Source organism: Tympanuchus pallidicinctus, unplaced genomic scaffold (assembly GCF_026119805.1).
Source record: "Tympanuchus pallidicinctus isolate F22 unplaced genomic scaffold, pur_lepc_1.0 scaffold4, whole genome shotgun sequence".
Taxonomy (NCBI): Eukaryota; Metazoa; Chordata; class Aves; order Galliformes; family Phasianidae; genus Tympanuchus; species Tympanuchus pallidicinctus.
In genome coordinates, this window is record NW_026294758.1 from 11,542,201 (window position 1) to 11,562,517 (window position 20,317).

Here is a 20,317-nt window from a genome sequence, read left to right on the forward strand (position 1 = left end):
TGTTCTAACAGTGGCAAATTGCTACAAACGTAGTTGGTTTTTCATTGAAGAATTCCCAATCATGATTGCAAGTCCATGCATAAATGTGTGCAGTACATGTAGACTTCTAATTTGCAGAAGCCATAGTGTTAATACGCAGCAATAATGCATGTTGTGGTATTGCCAGCTGTTAAGTGATACAACTTTCTAAGCTGCGTTCACTCCTCCATGTTTTCTCCAGACTTAAGTAATTCAAGATAGCTTCTAGTCAACAATATGACTTCTTTGCCCTCACAAATTGCTTAATATACACCAGCAAACACAATAAAGGTACTTCAATAAGGACTTGTAAGCTTATTTGAACTGAGGTAGTCTCATAAACGAAGCTTCACTTACATGAATTTCTGAAGCAAGAGCTTCAATAGTAATTGCAACATTGCTTGCAAGATTGGCTGACAAATGAAAAGAGACAAATTAAAAAATGATAAACTATTCCATTAAAAGTACTGCCATGAATTATGATCTTAACCTTTTTGAAAAATGTCACTTCAACATGAAACTGAATGTAATTTACAAGACTGCAAATCTGAATTTCAGTGTGAAATAGTGTTTTGCAGAATTTTAGTCTTTTTGCAAGAAATTCCACCTACTAAAAGAATGAAAGTATGAAACTAAGCTGATGAAAAGAATGCTCATACAGCATAGAGCAGCATATAATAAATTAGTTTAGATGGTGTGACAGAGATTTCCAATTGGAATTAATCTTAAATGCACAAAACCTGGCTCCTTAATCAAATACGACAAGGTTCTGTTATTAACAACTCTTAATTCACAGAATCACAGAATGGTTTGGGTTGGAGACCACCTTAAGGACCATTCAGTTCTCAGGGACAACTTACGCTAGATCAGGCTTCCCAACATCCAGTACAAATTGACCTTGGAACAGTTCCTGGGAGGTGGTATCCTAAAACTCTCTGGGCAAGCAGTTCCAGTATCCAAGCACTCTCACAGTAGACTTTTTTCCTTTTATCTCATCTAAATCTACTGTCTTTTAGTTTAATACTTAACACTTCTACACACCCTGGTGAAGAATCTTTATCCTTCTGTCTTGTAGGTCTGCTTTAATTATTGGAATGCCATAGTAAGACCATCACAAAGCTTCCTTTTCTCATTGTAATAGAAAATTATTAGATTAAATAGCCTAAAATGCATACTCCCATTGTATCTTGTTCTGTAATAATACCCTAGATGAATAAAATCAATTACAAAACTTGTTAAAAGTTCAGTCTTCAGACACCATTCTGCTCTGTTAGCAAAAGAGAATATATCCCAAATAAGTCTTTAGCACAAAAGTAAGTTATGTAAAAGTATCTCTTATTTTTTAAATACAGAGCCGTGGTACTTATTACAATTTGAATCATATACTTCCTTGGAGAACAGCTTTCTGAAGGATGAATATGAAAAACATGTTTTACCTGCTTTCAAGGTATGAAAGTCAAGAAGTTGGTTTGGATTTCTATTTCTCTGAAATTTCATCTGAAATCTGGAAAGAAAACTCCAGCTCCAATGTGTCATTCTTTTACTCTTCAAACTAAGTACCAGGGGACTTTACAAACAAGCACACTTGCAGAGTTCAGGTAGCACATTTAAACCTGAGAAGTCCACTGCCCGAAGTTCATCTCTTCCCATCTGTGCAAGGGATGATTTTGGCATATGCAGGTGAATCTATATGCAGGCTTTTTCTCTGGCTGTCTTGCATGGAGGTAATGTGCAGTGCACTGCATATACAGCTACATTTACAGGGGGAGTATGAAGAGCCCAAGTATGAGCCACAGTGGTTTCTCAAAGGCTGGTGTGACGTTGGAATTGTTTGGCCACACTTTAAAAATCATATATGATATACATTACTCCTATCAAAAAGTCCCCAAACTATTCCTGGAAAGTAATTACTGTGTTTTTAGAAAAGACATTTCTGCTCCCAGCTTAGAATAATAATCTTTTGATGGCAGACAACACCTTTCTGGGATTTTTGTTTTCAATTACACTACATAATGCCTCAGAAAAACACATTTCCAGTGCTTCTAATCACTTTCCCTTTAAGGACATGGGCAATCTCTCTGGGCAGAAAAAATTTAACAACCTGAACATTATTTGCAGTAGCACATTACTGAAACAGCAGCAGCACACCAATGGACAGACGGAGGCTGTATTCTAAATATATCAACAGATTAATTCTGAGTTCAGTTTACAATTAAATAATTTAAAAAAAAAAAAAAAAAAAAAAGGCACTTGCTCTCTTTTCAGGTTTCTCTTCTTTCTGTAACTGGGATAACATTGCTCAGGGAACCAAAGGCTGTTTTTTTCCTTCCAGAGGTTGGAGAGTGGGCTGTAGCAGCAACTCAGTCTTGTACCTGCTTGCAACTGAAGCTGAATGTCCCTGCAACACATCTAGAACTTCCATAGTTTGAGGCGTTCATCCCATTCACACATTTTGAACTCCATTGCAATTCCGGCATCAGAGAACAACAGCATGCAATATTATTGCAATATAAATTGTGGGAGTTTTGGTGGCACCTCCATGTAAAAAAGGTTTTATGGTTGTGATTTTGAATCCCCTAGATGACAGTAATATGTCTCTATTGCTGAAGTTTATCATTAACCAAGTGTTGAGTGCTTTAGTAAGGCCAAGGCCAACAGCAATAATCAGAAGTTGATGTTAAAGAACTTTCTTGTTATTATTATTACTTCATACTATTATCAGGAAAGCTCAAAAACGTGAAGTAGCTCAGAGTTTTGATTAGAGTGAAAATGAGTATAGCACAAATTACCATCCTTCAGTACTAGACACCCTCTATGAGCTCAGGAGGGTCCAGATGGCATTTTAGTGACACAAACCTGCAGGGGGCCTGGATAAACTGAGTCTTCACCTGAACTAAACAGGGACCACCCCATCCCACGCATCCCACATAAGGAATGGAATAAGTACAGCTGTAGTAAATTGAAGATCTAAATTCCCCCTCTTCAAAATTAAACACTTGTCATAAAGACAACACCTGATCTTTCATAGGGGACAAAGCCAGAGCATTCAAAATTGGCAGCAATTCTAAATTTATGTTGGATTAGTGTATTTCTTTTTTTTTTTTTAATTTGTATGCTAGCAATACGGAATGCAAACATATCACACATTCAAAATAAGTTGTTTTGATCCTTGCTTTCTTATTTATGCAGTAACACCAATTACAATGATGTGAGATATGATGTATGTAAGGGATTTATGATTTCACACAGGGACCCAAACAACAAGAAGTATTTAACAGTCTATTCTGATAAAGACAAAACACTGTGAGTGTCAGTAGCCAAATATGAAATTATTCTTTGTTCCAGCCTAGCTAATTTAAAGAGGAAAACTAGATGACACCATTAACTTCCTACCAAATAAAAATAGGACAAGAACTTCTGCTTAACTGTTGTATTTTCAGCTGAATAAATTATCAAAAAAATTCAAAAACAAATCCAAACTAAACTGTAGTACAGCATATGTTCTATTTATAAACAGTTAAAATATCTCTAGCAGATTACAGAACAGCATTCATACAGTAGTTTTATTTACATCATCAATACAAGATATCAAAGTTTTTACATATCCCCTTAAATCTCCTCTTTCAGAAGGTTCAAGCTTCCAAACAGAAATTTTTCTGAAGACATATACTTTAGAAAAATCTTCAGATGCTGGTAACTTACCAAATGTGTAAATAGGAACACATTGTAAAACTCCAAAGTAAATGAAGATGTGTAAAACAAAAAACAAAAACAATAACTTAAGAATGGCACTGATTAGCTACAGCCTCAAACTATTTAAATTTATCATTTATTGTTCTCCCTTTGTCTCAGTATACTTTTATGGCTCAGAACAGGCAGGGAATAGCCTGTGATTTAGTATTCTGATCAGGTCTGATCCTGGAAAGATATGAGGAAGATAAAGAAAAGTGTCTTGATATTGACACTGTTATGTTTAGACTGGGCCTCCCAGCCCACCTCCACTCCATTCAGCAGACCATACTCATTTTAGCAAAGCCCTTTGGCACGTAATAATCTATCAGCTAAGTCAGTGGCTGATGCTTTGTTGTACTTAGTCACTGTCATATTCCTCTATATTTAATTCATCTTCCTCCATAGCTACTAGAGCAGCAACAGGCTGAGGCTGACTGCAAGGTAGTTCACTTCCACTGCGCTGGCTGGAGGACAGGGGCAGTCCATCCCAATCGTTCTCATTTGTTCTATTTTCCTCCATCTGTACAGCCACCTCAGCAGGGTCCTCCTCACAACCAACAAATAAGTCTGGAACTCCAGGATCTTTATCAGTAAGCGTTTCAAGCTTTAACCTGTAAAATAACCATTACAAGAGTAAGTAACTCGCCATCAAACAAAACAAAACCAGCCAGCCAAAGCAACCACTGCACTTCCTGCTCTCCCACACCTCTTGCAGAATATCCAGGCCTTCCCTGTTCACTGATGCCAAACAGCTTTCACATTTTCTAGCAGTAATATCCCTGTCAGTCTTAGTTAATTAATTTATACAAGTTTGTTTGTTTTTTTAAATTTATATCCTCACCTTCATTATCATGTTTTACACCTGTGTGCACATCTTCCAAGCCCAGAACTCAACACTATGCATAAGCTACACAAGACACTACAAAAGATAGAAATTTCTCTCAGATAAAGAAAAGCAACACAGAGCCTCACACCACAGCTATGGCAACAGCAAAATACAAAAACATGTCTGTGTTCTGTTAGTCTCCAGCAACCACTGTTGCCTGAAGTTTCTCCTTACAGTGGCAGTGGATTTGCTCCTTTCCTAAAGCAACATGAACTGCTGACAATGAAGTGACTGACAGCAGCCCACGGAATGCCAGCCATGACAGGCAGCAACTGAACTTGAAACAGGCAACTTCAGAAAAGAAACGAAGAGAAATTCTTCTCACATATTATCTTCCCTTCAGTATTTGGACTTCAATTTTTGTAGCATCTCTGTATCAGTGCTCCATTAAAATTGGCCTTGCTAATTATAAACAGATTTGAACTGGAAACAATTTTACACACTAATGATATTTTTTGTATGAAATGGCTCCTCTTCGGTATATGTTAAGGGAAAGACAGCATTTTATTTCCTTAAAGAAAGTAAAAGACAAGTCTACCTCCCAAAATGTCTTTTCAATGGCAGCCTCCCAACATCTTGGATAAAAGCAATCTGAGCTGAGAACAAAGAATAGCCAGTATTATATTGAGTACATCATAACACACTTAAAATTGAACGCATTGGAAAATAAGCAGTTTATAAGTTCGCTTAAGTGGTCCTGTAAAAATCTGCAGTAATTTGGCTATCAAAACAGCTTAAATAACTGCCATAACATATTTGCACATTCCCTACACAATAAAATAGAAAAACAATCATCAGCTGTGAAACTGTTGTGCAGTTATTAATATGCAGCCTACGAAAAGAATTCATCCAGATGCCACGGCCTTATATAAGGCTGTTATTAGCAGCAATTATCATGGTGTAAGCGACACAGCTGTCTGAAAAGTAATTTCCAAATTATTTATCATACAAAGAAAACATTTTCTGCATGAATTGTCTTCTCGTGGATTGTCTTACATTAGACAACAAAGCACTGTGCACTCTGATCTTATTTACTTCTACGAAAGACTCCTCAGAGCCTTTCTAAGACTTAATGTTATTTGATAGGGAACAGCAAGCAAGGAAGATACAGCTAAAATTGTCTTCTGCACTTCCAAAAGGCTTCTCATTAAGTCCCCTAATTAAAAGGCTCTAAAAGAAGCCTTAAGACTAAAATAACTACTTTTTTTGTTGTTGTTTTTGTTTTCCTCCACTGTGTTACCCAGTACACTATGAAAAAAGGGAGGTGAAGAGTGAGACTGGCAAGTTTCCTGACTTCACCAAGTTAAATACCTGGTAGTGCTGAAACTTTTGAATGTGCTTTAATACCTAGGGAGAAAAAAAAACAACAAAAACAAAACAAAACACTAAAACAAGAGTTACACTGATCTTACCTTCGTTTCTCATTGGATTTGCTAACTTTGCAAGGTAAGGCAGTAACTCTGTCTGAAGACACTCTGGTGATAAACAGAAGCTTGAAAAGAGAGATTTTGCAGCAGCACAGTTTTCTTGATACTGTAAGAGTTGGGGAAAAATAAAAAATAAATAACCACATACAAACCCTGCTAAACCAGAACTGACATATATATTCAGTGTGATAAAGAGCAGCAGGACAATTTCCTGGTCTTCTGGATAACTGTGCACAGGCTTGTGAAGAATTAATACAGAAAAGACAGAAACAGTTGAGTTCAGATATACAGATTACAAAACAGCAGTACACATCTTCACTTTTGTCTTCCACCACACATTAAGGATTTCTGCAAGTTTTTATCCTATATACAGGCAGACACAGCAGGGCAGGTATGCATTCAAATGCAAAAAAAATGCCAAGAGCTGACACATCTCATAGACAAATTACATCTAAAAAAAAAAAACACACAGTACAACAGCAGTAATTTGTTACAGAAGATTTTAAAGTAGTTTAAACTGCTCAAGTTACACTTATTTTTAGAAATATCTTACATTATTTAAACACTAACCATGTAACTTAGGATTAAAACTATCCCAGAAGTATGCCTATTCGAAGAAAGAGAACACTATCAGAGGACTCCATTTTATTTTTCCTTTAAAGGAATAAACAATTCAAATGGACCTCCTCGTACGAATGTCATTTAGAAGTAGCTTATGTCAAAATATCATATTTGACAATGCATGCAAACCTCATATATATTGCTAAAATCACTAAGATATAGTAATTTCCTCAAAACAACAAGCATTTACCTTGCTATTGATAAAGAACCACTGAGGTTTATGTAAGGGCCGGAACCCCATCCCTCCTTGGCAGTGGGCAAAGGCTCTGGATGAATTTGAATGTATCACACCTCGAGTAGATACAGATGTACTGTACTCTTCCATCACAAGCCGTGACTAAGGAAAAAAAAAAATGGGCATTACAATAACTTGAGGACTGTGTATAGCACATCTCATTTGAACCAGAACCAACTGGTACCTGCAGTGACACACAACATATCCCACATGTATTTGGGTTAGTGCAGAATCTCTAGTCAGAGCCAAACAGAACACCAGCTCAAGTTCTTCAGGGAAAAAACATGCAGCCTCTAACACATTTTAACACGCTTCTGTTCTACTCAAAAACACTTTGTAGAATACATTAGATTGTTCTATAAAGTGTTCTTAATACCATATTATGGCATGTATATATACACATATATACATATACGCACTGTAGCATATATGAGATACAGTGATCAACTATAACAAAATGGTGTCAAGTTGCACAAAAAATGTATATGAAAACATATATAATCTTTATAATGTAAAATGACTTACATTCCAATTAGCACAAAGGACATCAGCAGTACTCAGGTACTCACTGGCTCTCACAACATCATCTATGTCAGTAAAAAATTCTACATAGTTCTGATGAAGGTACAAATTGAACATGCTTCCAGACATATGTGATTTTTCCACAATATCCTATGGGGACAAAAAAACATGTCCAGATTTTACACAGTATGAAGGAAATGCATCCTATAAAACTATGATACATTTTGATGGTTAGGGAACTGGCACATTTAACCCAAGCAGGGAAAGGATGCCATACGTTGGGACCCTGACAGGCTTGAGAGATGAGCCCATGGAAATCTCATTAAGTTCTACAAGGCCAAGTGCAAGGTCCAATATCTGGGTTGGGGCAAAGAATACAGGCTGGGAGATGGTGGACTGGTAGTGCAGCAGCCCTGCAGAGAAGGGATTTGGAGTACCAATGAATGAAAAGCTGGACATTACCCAGATGCATGTGGCTGCAGCCCAAAAGGCCAACTGCACCCTGCACTGTATCAACAAAGGAATGGCCAGGAGGGAGATGATTTCCCCTTTACACTCTGCCCTCATAAGGCCTAACCTAGAGCAGTGCATTCAGCTCTGGGGCCCCTAGCTGAAGAAGAAGACCGACCTATTAGAGCAGGTCAAAAGGAGAGCCATGAAGATGATCCTAGGAAGACCTCAGGTTGGAAGGACCTTTAGGCAACTTGGTCTAGTAAGAGGTGACCCTGCTCATGGCAGGGTCTGGATAGTCATCAAGGTCCCAAACCATTCATATAGAAAATGAAGGGTTGTTTGTTCCTAAAGAAGGATAAGAGGGGCTGGAAGCTGTTTTCAACCCTGTAATGGGTGACAACAGAAAGGTGAACTCAAAACTCCACTCAATCATGCACAGCAAAAAGATGATAGGCAATGGGCACAGTCTGCATACACGCCTGCATACAAGCCTGAGGACTTATTGAAGGTACTCAAAACTCAACAGGATTGGGAATCCAATCAGTCTTTGAAGCTACTCTCTAGAAGTCCCTTCCAGAATAATTATTCTTTAACTCAGGTAGACAGAGTATACATATATTAAGATTAATGAGAAAGCCAGTCTGCTTGAGAATATGCATCAACCACTCAGGTTTGTTTGCTTCTTTCTTTTTTTCTTTTTTTTTCTCCAAATCAAAATTGAAGATGTACCTCAGGGTGGATAAGCAAGGTGTCTCGACGGTGTTCTATTAAGTGAGAAGGCAGCTGAGGAAATTCAGATTCTGACAACGGTTCTCCTAAAAGAATTGTATAATCCATAGTCTTTTAGTACCAGAAATGGTTACATTAATGCGTATTACTAAAAAGCTAGGGTAAAGGAAAAGAAAAAAAAAAAAAAAAGACATTTCAGATATTACATTCAAAAATCAGAACACAGATGAGACGGGAGCAAGAACAGAAGCATGCAAGTTCACGAACAAAAGCCTTCACACAGACCGTGGACTTGACTAACTAACTTGACTTTACCAACAAGGAGGTTGCACTGTTTCCAGTTTGTGTAAGTGTTTATGCCCACATCAGTATAGTCAACAGAATGTAATTGGTTATACTATCCTTTATAAAATAAAATCCACTTGAAGATTTTCGTACTCCTTCCTCTCGTCATTTCTTAATTGGTTTGGGGGAGAAATTCTGTCAATTATTAGGAAAAGGTGGAAAAATTGCATTATGAATTCTGATTCCGATCACTACAGATAGTAACACAGCATAAATATCTAATTCTTCTGAATGATATTTTTCAAATATTAAAAAAAAATAAAAATAAAGGACAGTAACCATACACACAGACTAGAGAGGAATACATTTACAGAGCTGTGTGTATAGAAAGCAGTGAAGAGAAACGTGGAAAGGGAGACAGGATACTGAAAGGAGAAGTGAAAGAACCTTTCAGCTCAGAAAGACACACAGGTCTCAAAGGAACCAAGGACTTGAAATAAAGAGAAAGAGACAGCAAAACGAATAAACCCAAATAGGAAAGGCAGCAACTGAAGGGCTGCAGGTCTGTTTTGTAACTCTAAGAAAACATATGAGGACAGAACATAACCACACAACAAAGTACTGTGCACAAAAGAAAATTCTGGGATAGCTATCTTTGCAGGCTTGACAGCATGCAGACCTAAAGAAACTAGAGTTACGCATTTTATTACATATGTGTAGTAATTCTCTGATGAAGCATGCATTATTTCTCTTCTGAATACAGACAGCTGCAATCTCAGCTACCAAAAATATTTATTGCTGTTTATTACTGTTACCAATGACAAAACATGTTCATTAGAGATCACCTAGCCTTATTTAAGGGAAGGCTATCTATTAATATCTGACATGTTTTGCTCATTATTGAAGATAGAACAAGTAACTTTTCTTACTTTTGCAGTAAATTATTTTCCCTAGAGCATGAAAAAGAAAGATGGAAGCATCTTTGCCACCAATAGCTTGTATTGCCTGGTCTTCTAAAATATCGGATTTACTTGTCTTCCTCAAATTATACACAGCTGCTGTTTCATTTTTTAGCGTGGAACTCCGTTTCTTCCTCGACCAGAAATCTTTCTCCAATGACCAATCTACCAATAAAAGCACAACACAGACAGAATAAAGTAACTGGAGTAAAATAAATAAATATAATCCACAGATACAGAAAGTTTTATAAATGCAGTCACCACAAGAAAGCTCATTTATTAAGAAGGCAACCCCATTATCTTCACTAGCAAATTTCATTCCACTTGTAAGCCATTCTAAGGTGCCATTCTAAAAGAGAAGCTGGCATTCTTGCTTACTTACTCTAGCTCTGTATGCCTCTTAAGTTAGCAATCTCTCCTTTATAAATAAAGTACAGGGCAGATGCAAATATATGTAGATAATATTCCCATTACATTTCCTACAATTATCAAACCCAGAAATTGATTTAGCAGCAAAGTCCTCCAAACTGGAGGAAATCATCCTTTAATTAGTTTTTTCTTCTCCGATGATTACCACAGATCCCTTTTACCCACTAATATCACCAAACTGAATACATCATTTATGTACCTAACACACACACCAAGTTACATACTTGTAAAACAAATCCTGCCATCCTTCTGATGGCTTTCAGGAAATGAAAATGGAGGTGAGGTCTCTCCAAAACATCACTGACTGCCTATCTATCATCTATCTGAAACACACTTGAACAACTAAACGATTTCTATTCAACATGAAGTAAGATATTTTCATTAGCATCTAAAGAAAAAAAAAAATGTGAAAAGAGAATGTATGTATGCCTTTGTTTTCTTCCAAGTTCTCTTTCTAACTCTCATGTTTTTATACTTCCAAAGTGAGTTTTCTTTAAATTAACATAGAAAATCTAAACAGTCTTAAAAACAAGCAGTTTGTGTATGTATAAGCTCCTTATCATCCACCAGTAAGCAAGAGCAAACTCTCCTCAGGTATTCTCAACCTACTTTTTATGTACTTAGTGGCATCACCATCATCAAAATCTTTTTATTAGAGGAATTTCGTACTTTTTTTTTTTTTTTTTTTTTTTTTTTTTAAGTCTAAAACCTAAGCTACGTTGACGTGGAACATAAGGCTATATGTTGTTTCACGTTGCTGAAAGATGGAATGGAAAGAAACAAATCTGCTACTAGCTTAAAGACATACCACTGAAGTTAAATTCACTTCCTTATTTCTAGGTTGAATATAAATGCTGGCACCCTCTACAAGTTCCTAGAATGAATTACATGCGCTACAAACAGACTGAAAAAAAAAAAAAAGATTACATATCTTCCATATATTTTTTCTTTACACATTCTGACTTCCAGCGCTTACAAAAGACAGAGAAAAAGTCTCTTCTTCCTACATAGGAAGATCTGAAATAATCCCAATTTTCCCAATTTAAGTTTGATTTGAACGCTGTCTAGTCCTGTGCTTTGAAGGCTCTTAATATACTGAACTTCACAAAAAAAATTTCTATTCAGTCAATAACTTCAGAATAGATTATGCTACCTCACAGCTTTTCAACTTACTAACAATCACTTCAGAAATTACACACAAAAAATCAGTGGGCTATTTCAGAAACGCTACATAAGTAGAGCTAAGTGCAAAGAGAACCAAGCAGAGAAACTATCACTTTCAAATTGAGGTTGCATCATGAAAGTTTTCATCAGTGAACACATACTAATACCAAAAGACTTAGAGAGGAAGAGAGACGATTGCATTATGTTCAACAGACACACAGCCAGTACATGAGGGCTGCTTCAAAAGTAATACCTCCTACTTCATGATGCTGGCCCACAACAGAGGTGGATGCTGGTTGGATGGCAGTAAAAGTGGAACCTTCCCAACAATATTTCATGACATGTTGCTGTGCAACAGATGGCAGCGGAGGGGCAGTCTGACAGAATGATGTCTGACATGGAAGTGCAAATGAAGCAAAGGTTCACTCCATTCCTCCATGTAGAAAATATGGCACCCACTGATACTCCTCAATGCTCGCTGAATGCTTCTGAGACCAAGCAGTGAGTGAGAGCACAGTGAGGTGGTGAGTGTTGCATTTCAGCAGCAGTGAGAGTGGCTCACCTACACCAGTGCAGATCGTTACAAGTGCACCACACAGGCTCTTGTTCAAAAGATGTATAGCTAACGGGGGTGACTATCTTGAAGAAGAATGTTTTGTACCTGACAACTTGCTCTATCAAATAGTATACTGTGCTCTTTGTACCTCTCATAGCTTCCATGGAAATAAACAGAAGGCACTACTTTCGGAACAACCTATGTATATTATTAGCAATCACTGAGTTTATATGTAAACAGCAGAATTATCAACACAGCTACCTAAAACAAACAACAACAACAAAACCTGCTCCCTTTAACCACAGCAAGATATCAAGTTTTTCACACAGCCCACATAACCCCACATAACGGATCTTCAGCACTCAACAGTTTTTCTTCACTGTGGAAGCAGTCAAAATGTCACTCAATTTCACCAAAATCATAGATATTTACCTTTCATGGAAAAAAACTGGAGGCTGTTTATTGCGCTTCTTATGTCACCTGAACAGCCCTTGCAAAGCAACTCCAGTGAAGTTCTATCAGGAGCATAGTTCTTCTCTCTGTTCTACAGGGAAAAGCAACATTCAAAATAATTACATGGGAAAAGGCACATTTGAGTATAGGTACCCATCCCTGATACTGACCATGAACAGACTATATTATATTATTATATTATATTGAACTCAGCATATGTTCAGGCCAGGTAAGATCTCCAGCTCAATAAATCACCATATTTTAAATTTCAAGACCAGAGAAAACAACACACAAATTTATTTTGTAACTGCCACTCAGGAGTAGACTAGATTGTAATCTAAAAGCTTGAGAGTACACGAGTGGGGTTAATGGTCTTCAAGTCTTAATGAATACCATAAAAAAAGTAACTTCTATTCCTATTACTTGTTTTATAAATACAGTTTCTGTAAAAGGCAGAATTCTCAGAGGCAACTTCAGACAAAGGATCAAGGGGATCTCATCTTAAAAACAAGATGGCTTTCCCTTTTCTTCCTTGTATTTTGCTATAGCCTTTCCTGCTCCTATCTCCCCCCCTTCCCCCCTCCTGGGGGCAAAAGCCTGTTACTTGACCAAAGATCAAGCAAATAGCAAAAACAAGTAGGAATAACAAATTTCAGATATAAAAGCCAGAAATCTTTTGGTCCCAGAACTCTACAGAAGTTCACAGTTTTGACAACTTACCATGTTAGCTTCTGCTGTAGCTATTCGATTAAGAACTTTCATCATGTTTGTTGGTGCAACGGGCTTGAAACTGTTAAATTCCATTAAAAAATGAATTAGTTTCTGAATTCTCATTTATTTTTAATAAATTTTTAATGAGACATAAGATCTTACCTAATAACTGATATACACAACTCCTCTAGAATTTCTTTGGGGAATAGTAACCTCTGGTTGCTGTCTCCACTGAAGTTATCTGATATTATAAATATTAGAGGACATCTACTTGTACGTACAAATCTCCTAAAGTGAAAAATAAAAACGCGTAAGAGGATTCAAACTCCACTACAGTGCAGAGTGGCTAAGGCTAACCATTAAAAACTTATTTATAACTAACCTGAGAATTTCATGTAGACTGCTAGGGTCTCGATAGAATTGGTTTGGCATGTCCTATTCAAAACAAATTAACTGCTGTCATTACATTCAGGTGTAAATATTCTCTCCCGCAGACTAACTTAAGGCGTGCTATATTGCTACATGGTTTTTTCTTGCTTGTTAGCTTGGCTTCAACTGTGGCTGAAGCTGAAGATAACTGGGAAGTAGGTAGGGTGAGGGGGGTGGGAGAAGCATAACTTCCTTTTTTTCAGGAAAAACCAATTACCTAGGAGAAGCATTTTCTTTCTAATCTTGTTTCCTAAGAAACAGCCTTGGGTGAGAACACTGCCTGCTAGACAATTCTATTCAAAACACACAGATATACACAGAGTAACAGCTATACTGAAGAAGACAAGACATAGTGTATCAGATATGAGAGGAGGTAGACAAGGAAGTGACTATATGAACAGAGGTTTTAGGAATCTGCATTTCCCAAGTTATGTTGCTCAGCTGGAACTTCTCTCCTATTTTTTTTCTTGAAAGTTCACTTTACTAAAGGCTACTTTATTAATTTAGAAAATCTTTCTGTCAAAAAACAATGAGAAGTTCAAGAAGGATGTAGTAGTGTGATATATTCCTGAATTTGTGAAAATAAAGCCTTCTCCTGGATCTCCCGTTATGGCTTATGAGAAGGGTAAATTTCAAATGCCTTATGATTTTATTAATTCCCATGCACTTCTATATTCTACTGTATCCTCAGTTAACACGTGTAATTTTTACACATGCCTTTGTATATACACAAATATTTCTATGAGGCAAAACACGGTGTGATTTTTTTCAGTGTTGTTCCAGTCACTTTTTGAGTATCTATTACTTATTTCTGTATATGAATTAGTATGCAGTTTCTGCCCAGCAATTATATCATACAGTTTAAGCACAGGTAGAACTTGTTTTCAGCCAGCTGTCGAAGCCAAAAAGTAACAAAGAACTCATGGGCAATAAAGTGCCAACATTAATCCTCCAGCAGCAGCTAGTTAGCACGTCAAGATTATTATAAAAGTTTTCACTTACTTCAACAAGAATAAGCTTTTTATCATTTTCTGAGGACTCCCCAAGCATCTGAAGTTTGTTATATTTATTTGCTCTTAATAGAAAATCCTGAAAGAGAGCTGATTGGGCCTGACTTGAAAACGCATGAGAATTTGAGTCTGAAAAAGAAGACTAATTAAAAATGTGTATTCGATGTTACAGCAAGTAGAATACAAATATCCACAAGAACTAATACCCACCCATGCTACTTTCAGATAACAGCCACTGAAGACCAGCAGCAAAGCCTTTTGGCAAACACATTTCAAATAAAAGATAGTTTTCAAAGGGAAGAATTCAATGGAAAACTCAAAGATACATTCTTATTTAACTAGTTCAGATGGTATCCAAAACATTACACTGCTTTCTGTATGAACTGCAAACTGCTTTGGAGTAAACATTGTAAAAAGTAAATCCCTTTTCAGACTATTACTGAACTCTAAGGAGGTGGCTTATATAGACATCAGTCTGACTTTGTAGTCTGTATTTTTTTTATGCTTTTATCTCTGTTACATACAAAACAAATCACAAAATTATCCAAAAAAATAAAATAAAATACTTACTATGGCCAGATATATTTAATAAGTCTTCTTTTGTGAAGTCTAAAGATACTGGATTGGTCCATTCTTGCACGTGCACACCAAGATCTTTTGCTAATATTTGTATAGTTGCTGTCTTTCCACAGCCAGCAGGACCAGTTAACAGCAAAACACAGCCACCCTGACAGAGAAAGAAAATAACTCCAAACATTTTGAATAAAGATTAAATGTAGACTGATGATGAATACCGTTATCTTTCATACAGCAAAGATTCTCTTTTACAAATAAGAAGAGGTAAATAGTTTGAGTTTTTAATTACCTATTCAGTACTCAGAAAGAACTAGAACAGAAATCTGCAAGGCTTGCTCCCAGCATCTGCATGGCTAACTGCATGCTATATGGGGTACCAACATAATATAAACGGAACAGAAGAATCAGGTGAAAAGAATACTAGCCAGTAAATGATGCATTTGTATAAGAATGCCTAACAATCCAGAAATTAAAAGCATCCTATTGCATCAAGTCACTACAACTGGAAGTTTGCCTCACTATTTAAAATCATACTGCTGGAGATAAAATGCAGTTATAAAAGCACACCAAGCTGAAGGTATGAATTGACTAGGTGCCAGAAAATAATGCTGCTGAGCAAAAACAGAATCCATCTCTACTTCTCTTTGCGTAGGGCTTGTGGGTTGGCTTGTGGTTTGCTTGCTTTTTTTTTTTCAGGTTTTGTTCTTGTGGATTTTTTTTGTTTTTTGTTGTTTTTTTTTTTTTAATTAAATTAGAATTCAATCCAATTTGATTAGACAATTTTGTACCTCTACCTGCTAACTTCACCAAAATTACCTGCTTTGGCTGTCTCTGAAATATATGTATTTTTAACCATGTTTCAACTTCTTCAATTTTCTTCTTTTGGACAGCAAGGTCATTCTAAAACAAGATGAAAAATGTATGAAATGAATTTATAAGTATGCATTACAGTTTCTAAAACTTTAACGATGAAATTCAAGAGCAGCAAACAGGCTGAGTAAAATAACAGCTGTGTATGCGTCTGTTTCAGTTACATACACTATGCTTTAGAAGTAAATGAAGGACAATCATTAGAACTTATTTCCTCAAACAACCAATTTCCCATTCCTTGCAGCATGGAAATAATGAATGATTTTTGATTCCTAAAATAACAACATGATCTTGCAGTGTGATTACACACAAATGCTTTGCAGCTATTGCTAGAACTGATCCTTGACTCTAATACTACGTGGATCTTTCTAAATTTCTAGTCTTGTGACCCAGTTCTTCACCATAGCTGGACTACTAAAAAATTAAATATGAAATACAAGTACTGCATTAACTCATTTCTCTCTCTTTCCTCTAGTTGTGGATTTTCCTTGAATTCATAACTGTCAGATTTGACAACAGATTCAGAAGTTTAGGTGTTGATGGACAGGAAATGTCAGTAGCTTTATATTCTCCAGAAGCCTGCTAGAAGGCATATATCCTACAGATATATAGCACATTATAATCTTCATTACAGACAGTATATAATCAAATCAGAACTTCAATGCCCCCATAAAACAGAACCTATTTAACTTCTGAACAAAAAGGATTACAAAGAAAAGCATCATATGTAACGTTACTAGTAAATTTGCACTTCAAATCTCTCATACCTGAGTTTCAGGTTTGTATTTATCTACCCATGGCTCATCTTGAGACTGGTTCCAGTTTATTCTGGACTTGTTACAAGGCAAATCTACTGAGGACAACTTTGCTCTTTTTCTTGACAGGACTTTCTTTTTGCTGCATCCCGGCACAGCAGGCAGGTCTTTCTTCCGCTGATGATTTCTCCCAGAGTTGCCTTTGTGTGACTTTTCAGGAATCACGCTGGGAGAAATATCTGCACTTCCAAAGAAATCATCAAACGAACAGGCCAACCAATCTGTCGCCTGGTAAAATACAAGGAATTGCTATTGTTACAGCATTACCTTCCCTCTTCACAAGGGTGCAATCTGAAAATCCTATCAGGCACGCACAGAGAATACCCTGTAAAGGCCTTTAGTAACAATGCTTTTTTAATCCGAGTGCAAACTTTCTAAGAGTTAACAAAGTAAATCACACTTTAGATTCGACAGCAGAGCATTTTGTAGCAAACTGGAAACCAGAACAACCTAGAGCAGAAATAACTAACACCACCACCAGCGCACAGCATACACAAGCTGTTCTAAAACTGCCGGTTAAAAACATCGCTCCCACACGAAAATTAAGTTCACATTGCCTCCACTCGGTTTTAAACTGACCGCCTCGAGCCCCACCTCCGCCGGCGCCAGTTGTCGCCCCGCCGCAGTCCCGGACATCCCGGGCTGAGCCGCCGGGCAGCGCCGCGCGACGCGGTGCCAAGCCCCCTTCCGCCGCGACGCGGCCTTCCCGCCGCCTCTGCTTAGCTGCCCGCAGCGTGCCTGCGCGCTAAGGCGCCTGCGCGTGACGTCATCTCCGTGCGACGGCAGTAGCGCAGGACCCTGCACGTGTCTCCTAGGCGACGGCAGCATGCGGCGCCCCAACATCTTGCTGACCGGTGAGTGGCGGGCTGCGCCAACACGGGCCGGGATAGGCCGCGCCGGGCCGCATTTCCGTGTTCACCCGCAACGTGGAGCCGTTCGGGCCGCGTGGCGATAGGGAGAGAGGAAATGGCAGGGCTACGTGGGCTTTGTGCGCCATTCGGCCCTGTCAGGTGGCAGACCACTGTCAGAACAGGAGAGTGGGTTTGTCTTTTCTCCCGTCCCATTCAGAATCACACCTGTGCACGAAATGAGAGTCGTCTTTGTTTACTGTGGTTGGTTTTGGTCCTGTTTAGTTTAAGCGCCCCAGGCGTGCTGGACGTCTTTTTTTTCTTCTCATGTACCTTTTTGCCCCTTTTCTTGTACCAACTCGCTGGTATTCACTGGGGAAAGCTTTCCCCTTGGCTCTACTCCTGGTAGAAGGTTGCCTGAACAGCTGTCTGCCTGTCTTTGACTGCTCTGCATTTGTCTTTAGGTACTCCCGGTGTTGGCAAAAGCACCCTCGGCAAAGAGCTTGCATCAAGGACAGGGCTGACCTACATCAGCGTGGGTGACCTGGCAAAAGAAGGTGGGTGGTGTTACAGGACAGTGCTAGACTGTGTCATTCCTTGCTTCCAATGCATGTGTTATAGAGCAAATCAAAATGTGACAGAGTTCCCTGAATTGAAATATGTTGGGTGGATTTGTTAAAGAGACCCTCTGCAACAATAACTTGTATTGCATTAATTAATAAATATACTTTTATAAATGAAGGGCTACCTTTTGCTGACATCTAGCCAAAGCAAACATGACTGTGAATATTTTTAATAACTCCTGTTATCTCACAAACATGCACAAATCATTTTTGTTACAGAAGAACTGTATGAAGGTTTCGACGAGGAGTATGAATGCCCAATTTTGGATGAAGACAGAGTAAGTTCAGCTTCAAAAAGTAGTATCTTTGTATTGTTTCAACCATTTGTGATCTCATGTAGATGTACCACTCTCTGTTTGTTTGTTATTATTTTTTTTGGTAGGTAATTGATGAACTAGAAGGCAAAATGTGCGAGGGTGGAGTTATTGTTGATTACCACGGCTGTGATTTTTTCCCTGAACACTGGTTTCATATAGTGTTTGTACTTCGTGCAGACAACTCAGTTCTATATGACAGGCTTGAAAGCAGGTATGTGAGGAGAGTAATTAAGTAAATTGCTATTGTGTAATCTTCATCAGAATTTTTTTCTAAGCAGTAAGATACAGGGGGGTTGGACTCTATGATCTCTGGAGGTCCCTTCCAACCCCTACAATTCTGTGATTCTGTGATACTGATTTTGTATAAAAAGTGTTATAGTTTTGTATATGTGAGGCTGGCTCTCAGTATTGTTCTTATTTTTTTAGGGGCTACAAAGGGAAAAAGCTACAAGACAATATTCAGTGTGAAATTTTTCAGACACTTTATGAGGAAGCTGTGTTGTCATACAGAAAGGAAATTGTGCACCAATTACCCAGCAACACTCCTGAAGACCTAGAGAGAAATTTGGATCAGATCGTGCAATGGGTTGAGCAATGGACAAAGGACAACAATTGACAACTGGAGAAAAAGCAACTGTTCTAGTTTTGATTGGGATAGACTTAATTTTTTAATTTTCTTCTTTTCAGCTTCCTATGCTGCTCTGCCACCATGGATTGCAAATAACAAAATGGCTTGGTTTGGAAGGGGCTTACCTAGTACAGTGCTGTTCAGTAAACAGCTACCTGTTGGGTCCCTCCATCTCAGCCGTCACCAGTGGTCTCTCTTTTGATCAGCATTCTCATCAGCACTTCAGGATTCTCAGGATAAAATATTTCCTGACTCATTTCTAACTCTGTAATCTGGTACAGGGTTCCAGACCTAGCTTCTGTTTATCAGCCGATTTAGCCAGACTCAAAAATTCTGGCTTACTTTCTGAGATTAAGTCACGATCTATCTCTTGTTCTTTTTCTTCTAATTTAGACTGCAAAACTTCTTCCTGATCTAATTCATCTTCCAGTGCCACATGAAGTTACTAACTAGTAGCTACTAACTAAGCTACTAACATTCAGCAGCTAATAGGATCTGTATGCTTTTCATTTATTCCTGTAGGATTTAACCCTTTCATCACTAGTTTATCTAATAAAACGTGTCTCTGGGCTGTCACCAGTGCTCCTCCCAACAAAGTATGCACTGTGGCTTTTCTTTATCTGGCCACAACTTTTGATTTTTTTGCAAGTGCTGTGATTCCTTCTGCTATAGCTTTGGGATTGTGCCAGTTGTTCAGAGCCCAAACCATTCCCAGTGGGGAAGGGCAAACACTATACCTTTTCAGATTTCCAGTAATGGGAGAAGTCAAACACCAGTGTTTCCTGGGCAACCATGGCTTGCCACTGCTCATACCTCTCCCATTGTATAGCCTTCGTGGCATATAGTTGAGAGATTACTTCCCACCCACAATTAGGTATCTTCCAGCTTACAACTTTGCTGGCAGTTAGCAGGATTCCCTCATTTTGGAAGGTCTGAAGGCTACCTCTCAGCTACGTGCCAGCCTACCATGGGCAGGGTTGCCATTCAGCAGATCAGGCTGCTCAGGGCCCTATCCTTCCTG

At 38.0% G+C, this 20,317-nt stretch overlaps 2 protein-coding genes across 2 annotated transcripts; one reads left to right on the plus strand and one right to left on the minus strand.

Moving 5' to 3' along the window:
* Window positions 1-3,284: 3,284 nt before the first annotated feature.
* Window positions 3,285-17,615, minus strand: RAD17 (RAD17 checkpoint clamp loader component). The gene is made up of 16 exons (XM_052700569.1): window positions 17,475-17,615; window positions 16,833-17,108; window positions 16,012-16,095; window positions 15,190-15,346; window positions 14,612-14,748; window positions 13,563-13,615; window positions 13,343-13,468; window positions 13,190-13,259; window positions 12,449-12,560; window positions 9,838-10,032; window positions 8,624-8,709; window positions 7,445-7,591; window positions 6,875-7,021; window positions 6,049-6,169; window positions 5,175-5,232; window positions 3,285-4,361 (listed from the first exon to the last, which is right to left on the minus strand). Exons 1-16 carry the CDS (start codon window positions 17,514-17,516, stop codon window positions 4,109-4,111), a joined length of 2,064 nt encoding a protein of 687 aa, XP_052556529.1. The 5' UTR covers window positions 17,517-17,615; the 3' UTR covers window positions 3,285-4,108.
* An 18-nt stretch (window positions 17,616-17,633) lies between these two features.
* On the plus strand, window positions 17,634-19,892 carry AK6 (adenylate kinase 6). Its single transcript, XM_052700571.1, has 5 exons — window positions 17,634-17,734; window positions 18,193-18,285; window positions 18,571-18,629; window positions 18,734-18,879; window positions 19,095-19,892. The coding sequence occupies exons 1-5, from the start codon at window positions 17,707-17,709 to the stop codon at window positions 19,282-19,284; spliced, it is 516 nt and encodes a 171-aa protein (XP_052556531.1). The 5' UTR covers window positions 17,634-17,706; the 3' UTR covers window positions 19,285-19,892.
* The last annotated feature ends 425 nt before the right edge of the window (window positions 19,893-20,317 follow it).